This window comes from Sminthopsis crassicaudata, chromosome 3 (genome assembly GCF_048593235.1).
Source record: "Sminthopsis crassicaudata isolate SCR6 chromosome 3, ASM4859323v1, whole genome shotgun sequence".
In the NCBI taxonomy this organism is placed as follows: domain Eukaryota; kingdom Metazoa; phylum Chordata; class Mammalia; order Dasyuromorphia; family Dasyuridae; genus Sminthopsis; species Sminthopsis crassicaudata.
This window is the reverse complement of record NC_133619.1, coordinates 344,115,747-344,131,501: the sequence shown is the minus strand read 5'-3', so window position 1 is coordinate 344,131,501 and position 15,755 is coordinate 344,115,747. Positions and strand designations below refer to the sequence as shown.

Below are 15,755 nucleotides of genomic sequence, written 5' to 3'. Positions count from 1 at the left end.
GTCTGGGATCAGATTTGAACTCAGGTCCTCCTGAATTCAGGGCTGGTGCTCTATCCACTGCGCCACCTAGCTGCCCCCTTTAATTTTCATTTTAATAAGTCAATAATTTAGCTGCATCCAAACAGATGATTTTTAAATATTTATTGCTGTAATTGATTTATACCCTTTTGGTTAAATATAGCTAACTTCATTTTTAAAAATTACTATAATGTTCTATGTTCACCTCATCCAATGATTTCTAGTTCTCTGGAAGAAAGTATTTGAGATGAACAGGTATTTCTAAACAATCTAAAATATTTTCACCTTTTTCATTTCTTGATACATTTACCAACAAATCTTTATTGTCCTACTTTGAAGTTACATTTAAATTCAAGTCATTTGGCATCAGAATGCCATTGACATAATTTAGGAGATTCTGTCAAGTTTTTCATCAAAATTCTTTATGTATAATCCTTTGCAATGTATAAGCAAAAATTGCCTTCTTTACTGTTTCCTAATACTCATTATGAGTATTGCAAAATTATATTACCAAGTATCTCATTAAATGATTTTTTAAATCTTTGAGTAAAAAAAAATGAAACCATTTCTGCCAATTTATTTATTCACTTCTCAGAGCAGAGAACCCATGAACTTCCCTTGGAGTTATTACTAACTTCTTGTCTTTTTGTTTATTGAGAGTAAAAATTTGAATAGGGATATGATAAAATTCCTTTAGTAGCATGTGTTGATTCATTGGTTATTGGACCATGATCTCCTGTCAAGAATACCAGAAATTAAATTCAAGTTTATAGTCTAAATAGATTGTGTGATCTCAATAGTGTCTGCCCTCTTTCTTGCCATATTGCCAATATAATTGTAGAAGCAGAATGGGGATTTGAAGGGCCAAGGGACATTTGTAAAATGCAAATATCCAGAAGAAGTGGGTAATATGTTAGGGTTGTTTATTAAACTCAGTCATTAAATTTATTAATTGAATTATCCCATTATATTGCAAACTTGTCTGGAAATGGGATATAGATAAGGCCTTATCATCTCTAAATACTTTAGCATGAATGATTATATTCATTTATTGAATAAGTATTTATAATACTTAATAAAACTAACATTTTTATAGTGCTTAACGATTTACAAAGCATTTAACATGTTATTTCCTGTATACTTCATAATCACCCAATGAAATAAGTACTATTATTATTTATATTTTACAGATGAGCAAACTGAGGCTACAAGAGATTAAGTGATTTTTCCAGGTTCACACAACTAGTTAAGTTTCTGAGGCAACATTTGAACTTGGGACTTTTTGATTCCAACTTCACATTTCATTCATTCATACTTTCATGTGCTAGGCATTATGCTCAATGTCTTTCTTATTTAGCAACTGACTGAAGGCATATTTCTTTAGATGGAGAACCACCATGAATAAGTTATGATTGGTAAATCCTCTTTCATTGGTGCAGTGGGAAACACAAATCATGGTTTGTAAGGTATTGAGAGTACATTCTTAGTTACCACCAATATGAAATTGATTTAACAGTAATATTGTTATGGGTTTATTGAATAAATAATTTTCATTCATGTTGCTGTTCTTATAGGAAGATTGATGTGTGTGTGAGTGTATGTGTGTGTGTGTGTGTGTGTGTGTGTGTGTGTGTGTGTGTGTGTAGTTCTTTATAAGTGGCCTTTATTAAGGCAGTCAGGACAAATATCACTGTAGTCATCAGGCAGATGAATAGATAGGACTCAGGATAATGAAGAGAATTGCTGAAAATTAAGTTTAGGAATTGGTCAAACCAGAGTGAAAACCCATTTCTTTTGACTAATATGCTAATGTTTTATTTCTCACTCTTGCCTTTCCTGCTCTACTTCTGAGAGAACAATTGCTCAGAGCATAGAAAAAAATTTATAAAAGTCATTCAATCTGCTTCTTATTTTCCTTATTTTAAATTTTTGCAGATTAAAAGGATGTCTCTCAGAAAGGAGGAAGGTAAGTTTTTATTTTTTAAATGAATTGGACTAGTTGTGGTCTTTCATATATGGTCTTTCCCAATTCCATCTTCCAACCACACTCTTAAGAAATCTAATAAAAGTAATAAGATTTTTAATACCTAGTAATAATATCTAACACATAGTCTTTGGTTGTTTCAAATGATTCTTTTTCATGTCCTTTGGTCATATGCCCTAAGAAAAGAATATGAAATTGAAAAAAAAAAGCATTTAAATCTAGGACAATAGAATTTTATATAGCAATTTTAATTTGCATTGGCATGTTTTATAACTGAAATCCATGTCCCTATAACTACATGCCATGCATCTAATTTTTATTTGGCTGAAATTTAGAGTTGAGAAGGACTATTCACAATAAGGTATGGATTAGAAGGGGACTTTGCTCAAAGATAAGATGGGAAACAATTTTATTATATAGATATGACACTGATGTCAGTTATTTCAATATGTATTTAATATTGTGTGCAAAGCACTGTGGTAGACATTGAAGGAAATATAAAGACACATGTCCAAATATGGAAGATGCATGTGTATATGTATACTTATGTATATGTGTAAACATATAACTTGATGTCATCTTGGGCTTTGTGTTAATTCCTCAACCACCTCTCAGATAAATTTCTTCATCTATCCTTGGATGGATGAATGAATGAATGAATGAAACATTTATTTAGTACTTCCTGTACAAAAAATACTGCCCTAAACACTGGGGATAGAGGTTAGAGCTAATGCAAATAGGAAAGTCAATCCTTGCTCTGAAGGAGCTCACATTCTAATATCAAAGATAACATGTGAGGAAGGTTTGGAAATGTCCTATGGTCCTAGGGGGACAGCAGCAAAGTATATGTTAATTCTTCTTCCTTAATGTCAATTCCACTGATAAAATGATAGTAGTTTCTGATGTTAAAGCACTGAACAGCACCAAAGTCTTTATTGGCAATAACTTCCTTTTTTGAACAATTGAATTTCTAAAGGGATGGCTTCCATATGATGGTTGAAAAGATTAGGTGCTCCTGACAGGATGATTTCTTCACTGGTCCTATCTCCTTTCCTGTGGTGACATCCCTGAAAATTAGGAATTATTATTATACCCATTTTACAGATGAGTAAATTCACAGAAGTCAAGTGACTAGCCTAGAGCCACACAGCTAGATTCAGGTTTTTTTAATGCCAAATCCAGCATTCTGTCCATTGAGACATTTAGCTGCCTTTATAGGACCTTAAAAGTCAGGGAGTTCACTCTCCTCCTTTTATAGATGAAGAAACTTAGATGTAGAGAAATTCAGTGATTATCTCAGAATCAGACAACTAATGTTGGAGATAGTATATGAATGGAGGTCTTCTTTACTTTAACTTACTTTACACTACCAAGCAGTTCTCAAAGTGTGGTCTGGGAACCCCTGGTCATCTTTGAAGACAAAACTATCTCCACAATAGCACTAACAGACTTTAATTTCTAAAATTATATATAGAGATGAATATAAAAAGAGGTCTTTCAAAAGGGTCTCTCAATTTTTCAGCATATAAAAGGAAACTGAGATAAAAAGTATGAGGACCATTGCATCATATGCCATACTTCTGCTGCCATATTATTTTCCCCTAGTTGGAAGTAAGTTTCTTAACATCAGATGTTTTCATTTTTGTTTTTATATCCCCTCATACAATGTATGGGAAGTTCTTAATGCTTGTTAAATTGAATTGGATTGCTTGAGAGCTGAATTATGAACAAAGCCTAAAAGTCTTTAAAAAGCTAAAGTTTGTTGATGCTTTTGGGTTTTATATTCTTCAATTTCTTTGTGTTAAAGAGAATTAATAATAAGAGCAAACTCACATGTTTAGGTTTTTTATTTGTTTTTGTTTAACAAAGCACTTGACACACTATTTTAAATCCTGTGATTTATATGGATCAAATATTTTGCCTGTTTTATTGATGTGGAAATGGATGCTATGGTATCATACATATTTGTAAACCCTGCTTTTTTGAGACACTGAAACTGCAGAGTTATGTGACTTCAGAGTTCTGAGCTACAGTAGAGCTAATGTCACCCCAAGTCTGACACCAATAAGATGAGCCCTTTAAAGCTGGGTACCACCAGGTTGCTTAAAAATAGACCAACTGGAGCAAGTCAGCTTTCTACCCAGATAAGCAGTGCTGCACTTCCAAACCTCTTCCAACAAAAGAACGAAAATGGGAACAAAGGCTCAGCATAGAGCTAAATGACTTCCTAAGACAGTAAATGAGAGGGCTGAGAGTCAAACTCAAGTTTTCTATCTGTCAGAATGCTTTTCCTGTTAGACCACTGCTTCTTGGAGAAGGAATGTGGGATGGAGACAACATGGGATGGAACCCTCAACAAGTTTTTTGTTGTTGTTTTGACAGTGATCCATCAAGTAACAAAGGCAGAAGACACAGAAGAGGATTCCACACAAGAAGGTGGGAAAAGTTATTTTCTTACTTTGTCTTTTTATATACTTTATAGTTAGAGATACTCATAAAAGAAGATAAGGTTTCAGAAGCATTTTTGTAGGTGGAATCAGGAATCCTATGGTTTTCTTCTCTCAATTGGATAATTATATTCTAGGATAGAGGCCTCTTTTTTTTTAAGTATGGAATTATAATTTTAGTCATTCCAAAGCAGTAAATATACTATCTCTATAACTAATACATCTAAAATAATGAAATAAAGACTGTATTGTAATTTCATTGATATCTTTCATATTGATAGCTAAAGCTATCAACATGGGAGTCCAGAAAATTTGAGTTTGAGACATCACCCAAGTGAGTCTAATTCTTGGGTAGAGACTTTTGTCTCTGGTAATTTTTACTGGATGTGAGCTCTGCTGAGTTCTCAATGTATGCATTAGAAAACCAGCCAGACGTCAGAGGCTTACATTAGGATAATCATTACAGGGCAGTCTATAGAGTTAGGGTCAAGTTTGAAAAGTACCTCTGCTGGGGAAGAAGGCATTCTAAATGGATTGTCTAACTCAGTAATTTGATTGTATTGCAGAGTTGGAGGACTCCTTAGATAGAAAGCAGAAAGTGCTGGAAGCACTGAGAAGGAACCCTAATTTACTGAAGCAGTTTCGACCAATTCTAGAGGAAACCCTTGAAGAAAAACTGGAAAGCATGGGACTAAAAAGGGCAAGTTTCTATGAGTGAAGGAGTACTATATATTTTTCCTTGCTGAGATGTTCTGAGATATAAAATGTTCTTAAACTAATGAATTATATTTGACAATATAATTAACAAATTTGTTAGTTGTTCTTTCACTGCTTAACTTTATTTGGGAAAAACATATACACATATAATATATATATACATATATATATATATATATATATGTTAAAGACTACAAAATAAAAGGCAAGCAAAGAAAAATAATTAGACTCTTAATGAATTACATTTTGTTTTACACATACTATTCAAAATAATTGTTTTAAAGCAGTTGAATGGCAAAGTCTCCAGACTTCTTGTTTTATTAGTGGGAAATCTGCTTCTGTAATCAGGAGTGAGAGCAGAATAAAGACAGTGAAAAAACAATAGTTAGTGTTTATGTAGTGTTTTAAGTTCTATAAATCATTTTCAAATATCATCTCATTTTATCCTTACAAGAACCCTGGAAAGTTAGATGCTATTATTATTATTCTTCGGAGTTGAGGTAAACAGAAGACACTTGTTCAGGTCCCATAGTTTGTAAATATTTGAGGCTCTATATAAATTTAGGATTTCCTGATTACAGCTCCATCACTTTGTTATATCACCAAGGTGCCTCTTTTGGATTTGGTTTTTCAAATCTTATTTTAGACACTAACTGTGTGAAAATGGGCAAGCTACTTAATATTTCTGAGCCTCAGTTTCCTCAGCTTTAAGTGAAGATGATCTCTACTCCAGATTTGTGAAGTGGAAATTAAGTGAAATAAACTATGTAAAGTGCTTTGTAAACCTTAGAATGATATATAAATATGAGCTATTATTATTATTTTATTTATTTATTTTTTTGCTGAGGCAACTAGGATTAAGTGACTTGCCCAGGGTCATACAGCAAGGAAGTATAAAGTATTGAAGTGACTTCAAGGCTGGTTCCACTGCGCCACCTAGCTGCCCCTATTATTTTCTTTATTATTCCTGGTGGCCTGGAAAATATTTAGAAATAAAACTAAAGAGAATGTATAAGAAGGACATCTCTCTCTTCTTATATTTAAATAAATATTTAAAGTAATATGTAAGGGTCCTTTAAATGGGCGGCGCCACAGTGCAACAGGAGATTTGAGTAGCCCAGAAGTAATTTCTGTGGATATAGGACTGCCCTGTGGGTGGGATCCTGGCCATATTGAGATAACTTCGCAATGGGTGACGGCTCTCTTGCTGGTTGGCTGTGTGTGACCTCACAGGCCCTTTATAAGCCCACTGCAGACAGCAGTTGTTCTCTTTAATCTGGCTCCCTAGCCGAGCCACGGTGATGGATAGCCGAGAGGTAAGGAGTTTGGTAGTGAACATGTGGGTCTTCAGACCAGGTGTTCACTAAGGAGTTAACAAGTCAGGGCATTATGTGAGTAGGTATAATAAAGGCTTTTAAGATTACATGTGCCTGTTCTTGAGAGTGTTACCGGTTATTAAACTATAGATTTAAGAAATTGTGGCCAGAGACCTTTGAAAGCCTCAGAGGAGGCGAGCCGGGTAGAGTTGACGCTGCAAAGGTCAGTGGTCAAAGGTACTCTGTTGGGCGTAGGACAGACTAGTAATTGTAACTGCCAGGAGGGCATGTTTATTTTTTTCCATTCCTTCAAAGAAAATTTGAGTTCCATATTCTCTCCCTTCTTCTCTGTGCTCCCTCTTTCCTTAAATGATAAACAATTTTATATAGATTATACATATTTAGTCATGCAAAACATATTTCCACATTAGTCATTTTGCAAAAGAACACAGATTTAAAAAAAAAACTTTGAAAAATAAAGTGAAAAAAAGTCTGCTTTGATCTGCATTCAGACTCCATCAGTTCTTTCTCTGGAGGCAAATAACATTTTTCTTCCTGAATTTTTTAGAATTCTGACACAGATTAGTTGTATCTATCATCTATTTTTGTTTATTTTAGGGTACAAAGGGAATTTCTGATCAGACTCACAGAAATCTGGAATCAATATTAAAAGCCCACCGAGAACAGAAAGCCAAAAGGTTTTCAGAACTCTTGAAACTAAGGGACAAGCTTATCAAGGAGGTGGCTCGAAAAGTCATTGAAAGGCAGCAGAATGAAAGCACACTGTTACAGCCTGCTAAGGTGGCTGTAGGTAAGTAGGTAGAGGAATTGTCTCTGGGAAACTGTGTAGGAAACATGGGGAATTCTAGTTATTGTACATCAATATTCATAGAATTTGAGGCTATGTTATGAATAGTTCAGAATTTTAAAGACCCTTAAAGACCATCAGATCCAAATCCTTCCTTTTACAAATGAGACAGCTAAAGTTGAGACAGATTAAGCAACTTGGCTAAAATAATAATTTGCTTCTTTACCTTAAAGTGAGAATTGTAGATTTTTAGATCTATATATATCTAGACTTAGAAAACTCTTTTGGAGGTTAAAGGTAAAATCTAGAAAAGGAAATAACCCAGGCATTGGGCATCTAGGTGGTACATAGATATTGGCTGTGAAGTCAGAGAGACCTGAGTTCAAATTCAGTCTCAGACACTTATTAGCTATGTGACCCTATGCAAAATCACCTAAAACTGGTTTGCTTCAATTTCCTCATCTGTAAAATGGGGATAATAATGCACCAATTTAACAAAGTTGTTGTGAGGATTAAATAATAATTGTAAAGAACTTGCCACTGTGCCTAGCACAAAGTAACTATTTTTACTATTGTTATTATGATTAAGTTGGATTTCAAACTCAGGTCTTCTGATTCCCCAAACAAATATTCTTTCTATTTCACTATCTTGCATTATTCTGCTGTCCCATATTACCTCTGCCTCTAGGTCCTCAAACAGAAACTGTCAGAAAAGACTCCCTTGCTATTTCTTAACTACAATGTGAATATTTAAGGCTTAATATTGGAAACTTTCCCCAACCTTTGTAGGACTCCCTTCAGTGTAAGAGCTTCTTGGGTGGTCACTGCATACAAATTAGCTCCAGCAAATGAGCCATGGGCCTAAAAGAAATTAGGCTATTGGAAAAGGCAAATAGGATTATAAATGGATAATAAGACTCTCAGATCTCATATAGAGCTCAATACTTATAACATTTCCTGGTGCTTCTACTGGACAAACATATTAAGAATTAAGAAATCATTTTTATTTACTTATGGATTTAGATTATTAGCCATTTCCCAATCAATGAATACTCACTCTGTTTCTAGTTCCTTAATAATATAAAAGTATATGTGTACTTTGTATATTGTTATATGATGGAGTTTTCTTTCTGTCTTTGATATTTTTAGGTCTGAAAGTGAATTTAATTAAGTTGCATTCCTACTTATAAATAAGTTGAATCTCCTTTCAGATGGATATGTTCTTATACTGTTGTTTAAAAAGCTCAAGAATAGTTTTCATTTTCTTCACTAACGTTTTCAGTATATAACTTTTGAGATATTCTTTATATCTAATTTGACCTTCCTATTTCAGTTCCTCCCCAAATCTTCCATTCTTTCTTTCATAAAGGCAATAAATGACTGTCATTATTCTCCAGACTTCTAAGTGAAGGCCACTATTTTTTCTTTTAATTGCTGATCCCTTTCTCTTCCTCCTCTCCTTCAACCTCAGTCCAGTCAGGATGGTAGGAGGAACCTTTTATTTACTGTTTTCTGCTTAATTCAGCTAGGACCTTGTGGAGTGTGAATAACTTTGTATTGTGTTTCAATAGAAATCATGTAGCTTTAATCTATTTGATTTAAAGCATCTTCTAGTATCTATTTGTATTTTAAAGTTGTCTTCAAATAGACCCCAAAAGCTTGTTTCAGCATTCCTCTGAATGCTGCTGATCCAAATCCTTTCTATGTAGCCATGTCCTGTTCAAAATTTTTAGGCTTACCTCCCTTTTATTTTCTACCATTACCCTAACACATATGATTTTCTGAGTTCCTTTAGCATTTGAAAAAATCAGTACAGCTCTTGTATAATCAAGCCTTGATAATGGTACCTGCAACATGGTTCAATAAATGGTTGAAGAATTGAATAATATCCCATGTTGTTTTATTTGATTTCTTGTTCATGAGCCTTGCTTCCTATGCCCCTCATGATCAGGGGCGTATGTTATCCTTGTCTTGTGCCAACTTCAACAATTGGCATAATGCTAGAGTAAGGAAAGGAAAAGAATAAGCATTTACATATTCTTTGATACTATACCTTCTTGTCGCCACGCTAGTATTTTTCTTATTTTCTTGTTATTGCAAGTTCATCTATTTTCCATCTTAGAAAGTGCCCACTTCAGGGTAAATATGCTTTTTTATAATCAGACATTTGATTTGATTAATTTTATGTCAGCAAGAACAGAATGAGTGAATTCACAATGAAGATGTTCAGTGTTTGAATTTTCAACTTCTCCATCATAAAAATCTCCACAGATATAGTTAAATCTTGGTTTAGAAATAACTGCTAAGACTTCTTGTGGAGAGGCTTTCTTGCACTATGGATCCAAGCATTCCAGTCAAGAATATAGGCTTGAATGATGAAGTCCTGGGATTGTGATTTAGGCCACAGCTAGAGTGACTTGGCTGTAAAAATAAGCGATGATGCTTCCTGTTTACTTTTGTGTTGTATTCTCTGGGATTTCGCCAAAACATGTGGCCCTTTGCCCGGGTAAATACTGCCACCCAGGGACTTAACTGGGAATTTCTTGTCAAATTTTCTAAAATACTTTGAAAACTGAACCAGTGAGGTTGTATATATTAGTGCTAAGTTCATGACTAAGATGCAAGTCTCCTGATCAAGGTCCACCAGTCTTTCTATTCTCTCAAAATCTTGACTTATCAAGAAAATCAGCCTTCTACCAGGAAAAACATGGAAAAGAAGCCATGTTCTCGAGGTTTAAGCAAAGGGAAAGAGATGCTAGTATTTAACAATCTCTTGAACAAAGAATGTTTTCTGTCCTTGTTTTTTCCTTCTTAGTTTTCTCGTTTTTGTGTTCCAATACCTTAAAGATAAATTAATATCTGCTACCTCTACCAGTAGAGAATGTACTTTTTAAAATAAATTATATTTAATTCCATTATACAAATCTGTATTGAGTTCCTATTATGCATGAAGGGATTTGTTTGTTTAGGATGGAATAATATTTTAGAGATAGGGAAAAATTTGGAGATCATCCAAATATAGCCTCTCACTTTATAGATGAGAAAATGAGGATCAGAAAGGGAAAATGATTTACTCAAAAACATTAGTTAGTTATTGATCTAGAATTATACCCCTGCTTTTCTGACTTACAGTCCAATGCTAAATATACTCAGGAGTTTTTGAATGTAATATTGACAGTATTTGAACAAGATTTGGCTGGGTCAATTTTTTCATTCCCAATATTCCCGCCAAGATTTTTGCTTTCATCTAAGAACACTTGATGGGGTTGCCATCTGTACTTGGTATGAATATGTATTTATTCAGTCCTCTTCATTTCCTAGTCAAAAGTGAGAGGAGCTCATCGTCCACAAGAGAAGCTCAGCAGAAGTCCAGAACGCTGAGAGTAGAATCACAGTCTCAACGAACAGTATCACCTAAGCCAACACCAGCTCAGGGCAAAGTCAGCCATGTGCCTGTCACATCACAGATACCAGTCCCAACTCCACGGAGCAAAGTTCATGGTCCTACAGGTCCTCCTGTTTCCCCTAGGCCTGGACTGAGGTGAGGCTCAAGTTCATAGCTATTAACAGTGTTCTCTCTGTGATAACCATATGCATGGCTAAACCTAAGCTTAAACCTATTCCTTTTTCCACTTCCAAATTTTTCCTTCTGGAACTTAAATGTACCTCTAGAAGCAGGAGTGTGCTAGTAAATGTTACCAACAAGCTAGGGAAGTGTGTGGTAGTGGTTAATGAACAGGATACCCATTTAAGTTTTATCTGGATTATTAAAATTTTCTTTATCGCTTTCTGAAATCTACATAATCCACAAAATAAATCAAGTTCTGGTTTGCAGTCAAAATGTATAGGAACAAAAAAATTTCCATTTGAGGAGCCACTTTTAAATGTCTCTAACATATCCTTACCTAGAGATATATTGACAATTACTAGTGGTTAACATATGATGTAGAGTAGGATCTCAGCTCATTTTTGAAAAATATAAAATGGTAATTTTGGATGATGTATAATTTTTTAAAATACATGTTAAATTAAATTTAATAGTAATAAAACTGCCCTGTTTATATCCTTTCAGAACTTTCTTTTGCATGGGTATACAGTCTAGGCTATGTCTAGATTAGCTTTAGAGAAATTGGTTCCTCTAATGATTTCCTACTTTAGAGCAGTACCAAGCACAGCCATAAAACATGGGATACCTAGGAGTGGAGAGAGTAACAGTTATACAATGACAATTGCTTCTCTTTGCCATTGACTTATCTTCCCAACTGCTGCTGTCCCTGGGGGAGAAAGCAGTGAGAGTGGGACTCAGGATACAGGTGAAGTCATTCTCTGGCAAAAGTCTTTGGGAATAGAGCATTTCAGCTTAGGAAGGGTGGAGTAAAAATAACTGTATTCTTTTAGCCTCCCTTGATTTTTAATTTATTTTATTTTTGCTTGTTTGTTTTCAGACTGGAACTACCATTTTATTGGTTTAGGGAACTACCAAGAAGGAACCTCCCTTTTAGTAATGCAGATTGATCCTCTATTTGTAGAGTTGTTTTAGAGCTGTCTGGGGCCACTGAAAGGTTAAACCAACCAATCAATCAATTAATAAGAAAACATTTTCTGGTTATTATATTATGCTTATTATATGTCAAGCTCTGTGCGAGGCCTGAGGATTACAAAGATAAATATGAAAATGCCCAATTCTTCAAGTGATTCTAATTACTTGGCATTATATGTCAAAGTTACCCTTACAACATGGACATTGCCTTACCTCTTTGGAGTCTGAATATCACCATTGTTTGAAAAATAAGTTTTTATTCTTGGTCCTTCCTTGCTTTAAAAAATGGTTTACTAACACCTTTTATTTTTTCATTGTAGAATTCTTTGAAGGTACTGGCTCCTCAGAACTGAATTTTCCTTTTTAGCTGTAAAGAAAAATTAAGTAAAAGTATCTTGATACAGTGGCCATGTTCAATAATACATGCAACATTCTGTCCCCATATTCCCTGATCTTTCTAACAAGATGAGTGAAGTATGTTTCATGATTTGTTCAAACTATGACTTCAAGTATAAAATTACTTCAAATATCAATAATAATGACAGTGATGATGATGATGGTAGCCAACATTTATATAGTCCTCTAAGGTTTGCAAAGCAGTTTATATATGTTCTTTCTTGTGGTCCTCACAACGACCTTGGGAGGTAGATATTATTATATTCCCATTTTACAGATGATAAAACTTAGGCTAACAGAAGTTAAGCACATAGCTAATAAATATTTGAAATTTGATTTGATCTTGGGGTTTTTGAATTTCAGCACCAGCTTTCTGTTCACTATTCACAAAATGCTTGTTTTAATTTAACTGAACTGAAGGTATTGTGAAACTGCTGAAAACCTTTAGATGTTAATAAAAAAATGAACTATGTTCATTATAAGTCCTACATAACTATGAGGATAAGATTACCTGATTATATAGTGACAACAAAAGATGGCATGTAGGCAACAAGAATGTTCCATTGGTACCCTCACAATGTCAAGAGAAAATGAGGATAGCTTCTAGAATACTGAGTAGACTCTGTAGAGAATTTATGGGAAGCCACGGAGAAGGAACATATATGTGGTACAGTGGATAAAGCAGTGGGTTTGGAATCAGGAAAACATCTTCCAGAGTTCAAATCTGGCCCTTATTAGCTGTGAGACCCTGGGCAAGTCACTTAAGCCTTTTTGCCTCAATATCTCTTATTCAAAATGAACTGGAGAAGAAAATGGCTGAAATGAGGATGTTTTTGCCGATCAAAGACTTTCTGTTTCAGACTCTCTCAAAACACCATATGTAGACACTGTATCTGTTAATATGCTATGTCCCCTAATTAGAATGTAAAAAACAATAAAAAAATTAGAAAATAAAATACTTGAAAACAAACAGAACTTTTGTTTTGCTTGGTCATCCTTATGTTCAAAATAGTGCCTAGCATTTTGTAGGTTCTTAATAAATGCTTGTTAGATTAGAATGAAAAACGTGTAGCAGAAGAAAAGTTTTAGGGAGAAATTACTAGTTGAGCCTGCTGGTTAGAGAACTATGGACAAGCCAATAAAGAATTAGTTTGAATTATTCTATCAAATTAAATTCTATTAAAAAGTAAAAAGTATTACTACTACTCTACTATTGCTACTATACCTACTACTACTACTGCTACTATTACTACTGTTACTACTATGCCTACTACTACTGCAACTAATATTATTACTCCTGCTACTATTACTACTCCTACTGCTAATACTACAACTACTACTGTAACATTAATATAGTGATTAGTACATGCTTTACAATTATTATCTCATTTTATTTTCCCTGGACTATTAGTCAAAACAGAGCTGGTATACTCATAGACTAGTTTGAGAGAAGCAGAATATACAGAAGATGGAAGATCTTTATTATAATTCTTTAGCTATTATAATTCAAATACTTCACATATGAAGCATTGTTCTTAATTCTCAGTAATATCTTTAAAGAAAGATTTTGGCAATTTGGAATTTATCCATAGGGTAAGTTTGAAGAAACTCTAGACCATCCCACTTGAGGATTATATGAAGGTATTAGGGATAATTAGCTAAGAAAAGAGAAGATTTAGGGGGGGATAATAGTTTTTGTCAAATATTTGAAAATTAGCTATTCAAAAGAAATTTTAGACTTGTTTTGCTTCTTAGCATTAAGAACTTACTCTTAATCTATGTTTTGTAAAGTCAAGCACTCAGTCATAACAGAAGGAAATATTTTCCATTGCATAGAGCTATCTAGAGGAATAATGCGCCTCAGCAAGTAAATTTTTCTTATTGGAAGTCTTTAGATAGAAGGTGGATGCCCACTTAGTTATGTTATAGTTGGGAAATGGGAATTTTTTTTTGTGGGCATGAGTTATATTAGAAGGCCACTGGGATCTACTTTGACCCAATCCAATAAAAACTTAAGTTCCTTCTCTACCATATTAGATGCTGAAGAATAGAAAAATAAAATTAAACAAATTCCTTCTTTTAAAGAATTTAACATTCCTTTTCATAACTTTGAATCTTTTATACTTTCTAGCACATTTAACCTTCTGGATACTTTCATACCCATTATTTTATTTTACTTATATTTGAAAATGTTACTCAAGTTCCTACAAGAATGACTTTACCTTTCCTCTATATTTGTATATTTTAGCACCCCACCTTTCACCTCTGAAGATGATTCAGAAAGAGACCGTATTTCCTATTCAAATCTTCAAGCTCCTTCTAAGATGGCTGTTAAAGATGACAATGATTGGGATTGGTCTGATACTGAAACCTCTGATGAGAAAGTCCCTGAACCTATTTTGGCAAGTTCTGGTGGACTAACTTCCACAGGTAAATGAACACTTTCTATTTGGTTGATGAAGTAAGCAAGAGTCGATTTATCTGGTTAATTTAATTATCCTTTAGTCATCTTTTTTTTTCCGTATATATATGTGTGTGTGTGTGTGTGTGTGTGTGTGTGTGTGTGTGTCTGTCTGTCTGTCTGTCTGTCTACCTGTCTCTGTTGGCATCCTTTTTTATATATGATACAGAGATAGAAACTAATGTTATTTTCTGATAATTCCCTATGTTATCAGTGAGATCACATATATATTAATTAATATTTTACCCATTTATATGATGCAGTTCAATTGCTTACTTAGCCTTCAGAATTTTATTTTAAATTGATTAGCCATGCGTAGCTTTAGACTTTTCACCTGTTAGATCCCAGAATAACAGGATCTTGAAAGGTTATCACTGTCCACATTTATCTAAGGCACTTCTGAAAAGAAAAAGGATATATAGTCTAGTCTTAAAATATCTAGAGAAGAAATATTTAAAACTCCCTGAAGTAATTTTGTCTCTGCTTTTTATCCCTTTCCCATAGAGGAAGAATTTTTCCTTTCCTTACTTATAATTTCTGTTGTTGGAAATAAGAGGAAACCTAGAAGAGTGACTGGTTATATATTATAACAATTGCAGTCAGTGAATCATGAGGGCAACTAGATGTGCAGTGGACAGAGCCAGGCCTGGAATCTAGAAGACACTTCTCCCTGAGTTCAAATCCAGCTCAGACACTCACTAGCTATGTGACCCTGGACAAGTTACTTAACCTTATTTGCCTCAGTTTTGTCATCTGTAAAATGGAGAAGGAAATGACGAATTACTTCAGTATCTTTGCAAGAAAATCCCAAATAGGGTCACAAAGCGTCGAACATGACTGAAAGATGATTCAACAGCAATAGTGAGTTATCATAATCATTATCTATATTAACAAATATTTATGAAGTTTGTCTTCTGTGCAGAATGAGAGGTAGTAAAGTAGGAATAGAAATTTGGAGTAAGGAAAATCTAGTTTTAAGTTCTGTCTCAGATATAGACCAGTTATATGATCATTAATAAATCACTTCTCCATGCCCCAGGCAACTAATGAAGACTAAATTGAAGAGAA

General features: G+C 34.1%; 1 protein-coding gene across 4 annotated transcripts in view; it reads left to right on the top strand.

Annotated features, from left to right (window-relative positions):
• Window positions 1-15,755, top strand: part of DZIP1L (DAZ interacting zinc finger protein 1 like) — a 54,964-nt gene that overhangs the window by 36,006 nt on the left and 3,203 nt on the right. For all 4 annotated transcript variants that reach the window (XM_074301622.1, XM_074301620.1, XM_074301621.1 and 1 more), the window contains 6 exons: window positions 1,954-1,984; window positions 4,385-4,438; window positions 5,016-5,149; window positions 7,101-7,293; window positions 10,612-10,831; window positions 14,475-14,656. In XM_074301622.1, the coding sequence (XP_074157723.1) occupies window positions 1,954-1,984; window positions 4,385-4,438; window positions 5,016-5,149; window positions 7,101-7,293; window positions 10,612-10,831; window positions 14,475-14,656 (814 nt within the window). The remainder of the gene's footprint in view (window positions 1-1,953; window positions 1,985-4,384; window positions 4,439-5,015; window positions 5,150-7,100; window positions 7,294-10,611; window positions 10,832-14,474; window positions 14,657-15,755) is intronic.